The sequence below is a fragment of the Sander lucioperca genome, chromosome 17 (assembly GCF_008315115.2).
Source record: "Sander lucioperca isolate FBNREF2018 chromosome 17, SLUC_FBN_1.2, whole genome shotgun sequence".
Taxonomy (NCBI): domain Eukaryota; kingdom Metazoa; phylum Chordata; class Actinopteri; order Perciformes; family Percidae; genus Sander; species Sander lucioperca.
This window is the reverse complement of record NC_050189.1, coordinates 19,434,856-19,444,855: the sequence shown is the minus strand read 5'-3', so window position 1 is coordinate 19,444,855 and position 10,000 is coordinate 19,434,856. Positions and strand designations below refer to the sequence as shown.

At 50.3% G+C, this 10,000-nt stretch overlaps 2 protein-coding genes across 2 annotated transcripts in view; both read left to right on the top strand.

Moving 5' to 3' along the window:
• LOC116064544 (zinc finger protein 239-like) overlaps nucleotides 1-10,000 on the top strand; it is an 893,026-nt gene that overhangs the window by 585,806 nt on the left and 297,220 nt on the right. The window lies entirely within an intron of this gene.
• The window catches only part of LOC116064516 (atrial natriuretic peptide receptor 1-like), a 20,554-nt gene that overhangs the window by 8,142 nt on the left and 2,412 nt on the right, over nucleotides 1-10,000 (top strand). Inside the window, exons 10-15 of the mRNA XM_035993883.1 lie at nucleotides 850-943; nucleotides 1,592-1,679; nucleotides 2,577-2,716; nucleotides 2,864-3,016; nucleotides 4,124-4,222; nucleotides 4,578-4,669. Coding sequence (XP_035849776.1) covers nucleotides 850-943; nucleotides 1,592-1,679; nucleotides 2,577-2,716; nucleotides 2,864-3,016; nucleotides 4,124-4,222; nucleotides 4,578-4,669 — 666 coding nt within the window. The remainder of the gene's footprint in view (nucleotides 1-849; nucleotides 944-1,591; nucleotides 1,680-2,576; nucleotides 2,717-2,863; nucleotides 3,017-4,123; nucleotides 4,223-4,577; nucleotides 4,670-10,000) is intronic.

Sequence of the window (10,000 nt, the reverse complement as noted above, 5' to 3'; positions counted from 1 at the left end):
GTAGCCTCAGTCTCGTATTGTAGATCATTTTCAGCCTTTGGCTCTTTAACTGCATCTTGGCACATAATGCAACTCTGCAGCGAATATTGCACCTTAGATACTATGTTAATTGTTGGTTTATGATCATTGTTGTAGTGTGTTCTGTGTGTGTTGTCTGTTGTATTTGGAGTACTGATTAGGGATGTCCAGATCCGATCACGTGATCGGAAATCGGGCCCGATCATGTGATCGGAAATCGGGCCCGATCACGTGGTTTCAGACTCGATCGGAATCGGACGTTACCTCCCGATCAGGACTCGGATATATATGTATATATATTCTCATTATTTTTTAACACATCTATAGTTATGCGGTGGCCCAGAGTTAGACCCTTTTGACTCCACACAGAAACAGCAACGCGTGCGGCATGACATCACTTTGTTGCAGAGATGCTATTGGTTAAATGTCGGCAAAGTAGAACACGGAAGCAGCTTGAAGTGGAAAGCGCGAGTATGTCTGCGGTCTGGAGGTATTATAAAGTTGAATTATTATAGAAGTATCGGATCGGGATTCGGTATCGGTAGATACTCAAAATCAAATGACTCGGACTCAAGGGCAAAAAAACCTGATCGGGACATTCCTAGTACTGGCCATGGGTTAAGATACGATAGACTTTACTGATCCCACACAATCTCATGTTTCTTTATTTTAATTCGATGTGTAAGACCACATGAGTTTCCCCTGGCGGGATAATTACTTTATTTTGACTTTGAGAGCTGTCTGAAAACAGTGATTCAGCATTTAGTCAGGTATCGGCTCGGTGTATATGTATATATACATATATATATATTTATTATGTGTTTGTTTCAGATGGAGAAGTACAGTAAACATCTGGAGGTGTTGGTGGCTGAACGCACTCAGGATCTGATGCACGAGAAACAGAAAACAGACCGACTGCTTTACAGTAGGACACACACACACACACACACACGCATACACACACAGACAGACAGAGCCACACACACACACACACACACACACACACACACACAGACAGACAGAGACACACACACATACAGAGACACACACACACACACACAGACATGCATACACACACAGAAGACAGAGCCACACACACACACACACACACACACACACACACACAGACATACAGAGACACACACACAAACAGAGACACACACACACACACATACACACACACACACACACACACACAGACAGACAGAGACACACACACACACACACACACACACACACACACACACACAGACACACAGACAGACACACACACACACACACACAGACACACACACATACACACACAGACAGACACACAGACACACAAACACACACAAAGACACACACACACACACACACACAGACACACACACACAAACACACACACACACACACACGCATACACACAGATTGATTGAAATAGCGCCAAAAATGTTGTAAAATGCTCCAAAAACTAAACGGGCCAAAATGTAATGTGAACATAAGTTGATACGTGGGCCGGATCCAAATGTCCGAGTGGCCGTATTGGGGCCGCGGGCCTTGAGTTTGACCCCCCTGATTGTGTGTGTTGCAGGCATGCTTCCCAGACAGGTGGCTGACGACCTGCGGCAGGGCAAGCCCATGCAGGCTCAGAGCTACGTCAGTGCCACCGTCTTCTTCAGGTACCAGACAGGACGGGACTGCGTGTGTCCTGGGAACAATCCCTTCACAGAAGATGTGTTTAACAGTCCTTCCAGAAAAATGTGGAGTTTTTTTGTGATTTTGATTATGTGGCACGTTTTCTTAAAAAATGTGATGGAATATGCAGGATATTTATGCAATTTTATGCGATGAAATTGCGGGAATTTACAAAAATTGCGGGAACTTACAAAAATTGCGGGAACTTACAAAAATTGTGGGAACGTACAAAAATTGCGGGAACTTACAAAAATTGCGGGAACTTACAAAAATTGTGGGAACTTACAAAAATCACGTTTTCTGGAGGGACTGGTTAGAATAGAGTAGAACAGAATGCAAGTGTGGGTTATTGCACATTATTTTAATATTGCCCAATAGTGGTGATCATATTCAGTGAGTAATAGATATTGGACAATGAGAGTAATGATATTGCACACTATACAGGTATTGCACAGTAATGTAATTGCACAGTAATTATCAGTATTATCAATAGTATTAAATATTAAATATTGCTGAGGGGGGGGGTTAGGCCTGACGACTCACAGATTTCGTTGTTTTGGTTCATGTTCCTGATATTTGTGCTTCTACCATAAAAGTAATTAGTCTAAAGAGTTAAACGGTTAAAGTTTGGGGCAGATGTGTATGTCTACGTACATTCGAGTTACAACATTTTACTGTTTTGGTGCGTAAAATCTGTATCGACTGTAACTTCCTGTGAAATAGTGAAGGGATACGATATACGATCGGGAGTTTATTTTGAAAAGCGCCCTTCCTGCCCTTGCCTGTGTGTGTCTGTGTGTGTGTGTGTGTGTGTGTGTGTGTTTTTGTGTGTGTGTGTTTTGTGTGTGTGTGTGTGTGTGTGTGTGTGTGTGTGTGTGTAGTGACATCGTGGGTTTCACCCAGCTGTCCAGTAGCAGCACTCCGTACCAGGTGGTCGACTTCCTGAACAAACTCTACACCACGTTCGACGACATCATCGACAACTACGACGTCTACAAGGTGGAGACCATCGGAGACGCATGTGAGTCACACACACACACACACACACACACACACACACGAGTGTAGTCGTTAGTTACCATGCGTGCTGACTGTGTGTGTTTTGTCTCTGTCTGTGTGTGTGTGTGTGTGTGTGTGTGTGTGTGTGTGTGTGTGTGTGTTTCTGCAGACATGGTGGTGTCTGGCGTTCCTCAGGAGAACGGGATCCTTCACGCCGCCGAGATCGCCAGCATGGCTCTGGACCTGGTGGGCGTCTGTCGCACCTTCAGGATCCCCCACAAACCCAACACACAGCTGCAGATACGGGCCGGGATACACTCTGGTACACACACACACACACACACACACACACACACACACACACACACACACACACACAGACACACACACACGATGTGGACGGTGCAACAAGGCAGGCCTGCTCGGTTCTTTCAGGGAATGATTGTAAAGATTTATAAAGAATATATTTAGGGCATTTCCTCTCTACTTATGGCGCTTTTCCATTACATGGTACTTGCTCGACTCGCCTCGACTCTACTCGCCTTTTTTGGTTTTCCATTATGAGAAAAAGTCCCTGGTACCTGCAACCACCTCAGACGAGGTTCCAAGCGAGCTGAGCCGATACCAAAAGGTGACGTGAAAGCGACAGACGGGGGTGTCCTGAACAAACCCGCTATTTTTAAACAGTTTAGCCAGCTGTGGTTTTCTGCTGCCTCCAGCTTCTTTAGAAACTAAATGTGTCTTCTGGCAACAACACACACCTTCCACGTTCTGTGTGTGTGTGTGTCGCGTTAGGTCACGGCAGTTTACTCCAGGCAGAGCTTTCGCCGTAGCCTACGTACACACATACATGCTGGCTCGACGCACACACCAGCGCACAAGTATAAACATCGAGCCACTTACACAGGCTACGGTGGAGCCTCCACAGAACTGTAAAACAAGCTCAAGTGGCCTGATGTTTATACTTGTGCGCTGGTGTGTGCGTTGAGCCGGCATATAAGACGACCACCAGCCACGCTGAGGCGGTACTAAAATCTGCAATGGAAATCGGACGCACAGTGTGTCGAGTCGAGGCAAGCAGAGCAGGTACCATGTAATGGAAAAACGCCATAACTGGGAGGTTTTGGGACTGATTGGTGGGATTGCTGTGGACGAAGTACACACGGAGATACACTGGTAAGTGGGTGAGGTGATGAGGTTTCACCATGTATCAGCTAATTTAAATATCTCACGTTACTGTGTTGTGTCAACAGTTAACTTCAGTTAACATAATTTAATGTTCCACCAGAACAAGTTCCTTCCTGAGATTATTTAGCAGAGCCACCGTCGCTGCATCCGGAGCTCAGCGCCGCCCAGGAGGATTGTGATTGGTTTAAAGAAATGTAACCAGCCCAGAGAGTTTTACTAACTGTGATGTTTCTCTGTGCAGGTCCGGTGGTAGCGGGGGTCGTGGGGACCAAGATGCCTCGTTACTGTCTGTTTGGAGATACAGTGAACACAGCATCAAGGATGGAGTCCACCAGCCTGGGTAACACACACACACACACACACACACACACACATCCACACACACACACACACACACACACTCATCTCTGTGTTACACTGAAATACGGAGGCACCAGAGTGTACGGTAGTCCGGGCCACGTGTCTACTTTTCAAGATTTCTCCCAAATGATTTGCCCAAAATGTGTCAATCAAACTTTACTGTGTGAGTAAGACCCGCCCCCAGAGACAGAGGAACCAATCAGGCTTATCTTTCTACATGTCGATATCTTACGAGACTTTTTATTGTGCTTTGTGTCGGAAGTGTCCTGGAAACAGCGAGTCTACGTTAGTACTTTTACGGTAGTAAAACATCTTGGTTAAACGTCTGTTTCCAGCCCTGAAGATCCAGAGCAGCTGCAGTACGTTCTACCTGCTGGAGGAGATCGGAGGCTATGAGCTGCAGTGCAGAGGGACGATGCAGGTCAAGGTACCGGAAACACTGGGGGCACTGAGGGCACTGGAGATACTGGGGATACTGGGGACACTGGGGAATAAGGGGAATACTGGGGACACTGGGGACACTGGGGACACTGGAGGCACTGGGAACACTGGGAATACTGGGGACACTGGGGACACTGGGGGAACTGGGAATACTGAGGATACTGGGGAAACTGGGAACAGTGAAGACACTGGGGACACTGGGAATACTGGGGACACTGGGAGCACTGGAGACACTGGAGGCACTGGAAAAAACTGGGGACACTAGGGACACTAGAGACACTGGCGGCACTGGGGATACTGGGAGCACTGGAGACACTGGGGACACTGGGGAACACTAGGAATACTGGGGGCACTGGGGGCACTGGGGACACTGGAGACACTGGAGACACTGGGGGCACTGGAGACACTGGGGACAGTGGGGGCACTGGAGACACTGGGGACACTGGAGGCACTGGGAACACTGGGAATACTGGGGACACTGGGGACACTGGGGGAACTGGGAATACTGAGGATACTGGGGACAGTGAAGACACTGGGGACACTGGGAATACTGGAGACACTGGGGACACTGGGGGAACTGGGAATACTGAGGATACTGGGGACACTGGGGACACTGGGAACAGTGAAGACACTGGGGACACTGGGGACATTGGGGATATTGGGAGCACTGGAGACACTGGGGGCACTGGAAAAACTGGGGACACTAGGGACAATGGAGACACTGGAGGCACTGGGGACACTGGGGGCACTGGAGACACTGGGGACACTGGGGACACTGGGGGCACTGGAGACACTGAGGACACTGAGGACACTGGGGACACTGGAGACACTGGGGACAGTGGGGACACTGGGGGCACTGGAGACACTGGAGACACTGGGGACAGTGGGGACACTGGAGACACTGGGGGCACTGGAGACACTGGGGACACTGGAGGCACTGGGAACACTGGGAATACTGGGGACACTGGGGACACTGGGGGAACTGGGAATACTGAGGATACTGGGGACAGTGAAGACACTGGGGACACTGGGAATACTGGAGACACTGGGGACACTGGGGGAACTGGGAATACTGAGGATACTGGGGACACTGGGGACACTGGGAACAGTGAAGACACTGGGGACACTGGGGACATTGGGGATATTGGGAGCACTGGAGACACTGGGGGCACTGGAAAAACTGGGGACACTAGGGACAATGGAGACACTGGAGGCACTGGGGACACTGGGGGCACTGGAGACACTGGGGACACTGGGGACACTGGGGGCACTGGAGACACTGAGGACACTGAGGACACTGGGGACACTGGAGACACTGGGGACAGTGGGGACACTGGGGGCACTGGAGACACTGGAGACACTGGGGACAGTGGGGACACTGGAGACACTGGGGGCACTGGAGACACTGGGGACAGTGGGGGCACTGGAGACACTGGGGACACTGGGGACACTGGAGACACTGGGGGCACTGGAGACACTGGGGACACTGGGGACACAGGAGACACTGGGGGCACTGGAGACACTGGGGACACTGGAGACACTGGGGGCACTGGAGACACTGGAGACACTGGGGACACTGGAGACACTGGGGACAGTGGGGGCACTGGAGACACTGGGGGCACTGGAGACACTGGGGACACTGGAGACACTGGGGACACTGGGGACACTGGGGGCACTGGGGATAGATAGATAGATAGATAGATAGCTTTATTTGTATAGCGCCTTTCATACATCGATTGCAGCTCAAAGCGCTTTACATCCAAACAGTGGGGACACTGGAGACACTGGGGACAGTGGGGACACTGGAGACACTGGGGGCACTGGAGACACTGGGGGCACTGGAGACACTGGGGACAGTGGGGGCACTGGAGACACTGGGGACACTGGGGACACTGGAGACAGTGGGGGCACTGGAGACACTGGAGACACTGGGGACACTGGGGACAGTGGGGGCACTGGAGGCACTGGGGGCACTGGGGGCACTGGAGACACTGGAGACACTGGGGGCACTGGGGACACTGTGGACACTGGGGGCACTGGGGGCACTGGGGGCACTGGGGACACTGAGGACACTGGGGGCACTGGGGAAACTGAGGACACTGGGGGCACTGGGGACACTGGAGACACTGGGGGCACTGGAGACACTGGGGACACTGGGGAAACTGTGGAAAATTGATTCGTGTACAACAACACGTTTATCTTGTTTTTTTTCGTGGTGGCCAGCACAAAATGGGAACCATCTATACCGAGGTTGGTTTTAGGAAAAGATTAACGGGGAAAGCAAACGTCACACCCGGGACACGATCCGCGGTCTCTGGGGGACACGCAACGACAACAACAGGACGGCGGAGGTTGGGTTTAGGAAAAACACAACGGGGAAACGATGCCTCACACGCTGGGAGACGGCCGCGGGGGACGCGCGACAGTAACGGGACGGTTGTGATTAGGAAAACAACAACGGGGAAACTAAACGCCACACGTGATCCCCGGTCTCCCGGGTGAAAGTCCTGTGCTGTTTGACCCATCCACCCCCCCGACCAACCTCCCTACGCAGATTTTCGGCTTTTCATACTACTCGCTACCGTGGTCGTGCTGTGATCACGAAATATGCTTCCCATTGAAATACATTAAGAAAAACGTCCCCGTGAACACAAATCAATAGATTAAATAACGTGACTATTTCACGAACTGCCGTGAGATTGGGTTGCTATATCTGATCAACTTCCCAGGAAAGGGCTAAAAATAGCCCATCTTAATATATGCAGCCTTAGAAATAAGGTTTAGGACATTGACAACTTGTTAAAATCAGACAACATTCATATTCTGGTCATCTCTGAGACCCACTTGGACGACTCATTTGATGACGCTGAAGTGGCAATACAGGGATATAACCTCCATAGAAGAGACGGGGATACCTATGGGGGAGGAGTTGCAATATATATTCAGAGTCACATTCCTGATAAGCTCAGAGAGGACTTGATGTTAAGTGCGGTTGAAATGTGGCTGCAGGTCCACCTGCCTGATTTAACACCTCTGCTGTTGGGATGTTGTTTTAGTGCTGGAGGCTATGGGGGCACTGGGGGCACTGGAGACACTGGAGACACTGGGGGCACTGGGGACACTGGAGACACTGGGGACAGTGGGGGCACTGGAGACACTGGGGACACTGGGGACACTGGAGACAGTGGGGGCACTGGAGACACTGGAGACACTGGGGACACTGGGGACAGTGGGGGCACTGGAGGCACTGGGGGCACTGGGGGCACTGGAGACACTGGAGACACTGGGGGCACTGGGGACACTGAGGACACTGGGGGCACTGGGGGCACTGGGGACACTGAGGACACTGGGGGCACTGGGGAAACTGAGGACACTGGGGGCACTGGGGACACTGGAGACACTGGGGGCACTGGAGACACTGGGGACACTGGGGAAACTGTGGAAAATTGATTCGTGTACAACAACACGTTTATCTTGTTTTTTTTCGTGGTGGCCAGCACAAAATGGGAACCATCTATACCGAGGTTGGTTTTAGGAAAAGATTAACGGGGAAAGCAAACGTCACACCCGGGACACGATCCGCGGTCTCTGGGGGACACGCAACGACAACAACAGGACGGCGGAGGTTGGGTTTAGGAAAAACACAACGGGGAAACGATGCCTCACACGCCGGGAGACGGCCGCGGGGGACGCGCGACAGTAACGGGACGGTTGTGATTAGGAAAACAACAACGGGGAAACTAAACGCCACACGTGATCCCCGGTCTCCCGGGTGAAAGTCCTGTGCTGTTTGACCCATCCACCCCCCCGAACAACCTCCCTACGCAGATTTTCGGCTTTTCATACTACTCGCTACCGTGGTCGTGCTGTGATCACGAAATATGCTTCCCATTGAAATACATTAAGAAAAACGTCCCCGTGAACACAAATCAATAGATTAAATAACGTGACTATTTCACGAACTGCCGTGAGATTGGGTTGCTATATCTGATCAACTTCCCAGGAAAGGGCTAAAAATAGCCCATCTTAATATATGCAGCCTTAGAAATAAGGTTTAGGACATTGACAACTTGTTAAAATCAGACAACATTCATATTCTGGTCATCTCTGAGACCCACTTGGACGACTCATTTGATGACGCTGAAGTGGCAATACAGGGATATAACCTCCATAGAAGAGACGGGGATACCTATGGGGGAGGAGTTGCAATATATATTCAGAGTCACATTCCTGTTAAGCTCAGAGAGGACTTGATGTTAAGTGCGGTTGAAATGTGGCTGCAGGTCCACCTGCCTGATTTAAAACCTCTGCTGTTGGGATGTTGTTTTAGTGCTGGAGGCTATGGGGGCACTGGGGGCACTGGAGACACTGGAGACACTGGGGGCACTGGGGACACTGGAGACACTGGGGACAGTGGGGGCACTGGAGACACTGGAGACACTGGGGACAGTGGGGGCACTGGAGACACTGGAGACACTGGGGACAGTGGGGGCACTGGAGACACTGGGGGCACTGGAGACACTGGAGACACTGGGGGCACTGGGGACACTGAGGACACTGAGGACACTGGGGGCAATACAGGGATATAACCTCCATAGAAGAGACGGGGATACCTATGGGGGAGGAGTTGCAATATATATTCAGAGTCACATTCCTGTTAAACTCAGAGAGGACTTGATGTTAAGTGCGGTTGAAATGTGGCTGCAGGTCCACCTGCCTGATTTAAAACCTCTGCTGTTGGGATGTTGTTTTAGGCCACCAAGTTCTAACGGTCAGTATTTAGATCATTTGTGTGAAATGCTTGAAAGAGTATGTGATGTGAATAATGAGATTTATCTTCTGGGACAGTGGTTCCCAACCTGGGGTCCGGGGACCCCTCAGGGGGGCGGCAAAGATCAGAGGGGATGCGCAAGTCTTTATATGGTTTGAGGTTGAGGTAAAAAAAAATAATTTGCACATGTTAAACAAATTATGATAATACACTAATATATATAATGTATACAAAAGTCTGTATAAAAACTATATATTTTTGTTCTCGCTTAAAATTGTAGGTAGGCTACTTAGTAGGCCAAACCTCCGGGACCTCTTAACCTGGGACCCTGCTGTCATCAGGTCAGCTGCTAGCTGCTATCATCCTCGTTTTTCCTGCCGCCACGGCATCACTATTTTATGAATGAAACATAGTGGAGAAAGGTAAAAGTGCTGATAACTCCTCTGTATCAAAAAAGAAAGTAAGGCTCTATCTCAAGAGTTACCTCAACTTCGGTTTCGGAGGGGGGGCTCAGCTTTTCTTAGACATAAGTAGGGGGGGCGCCAA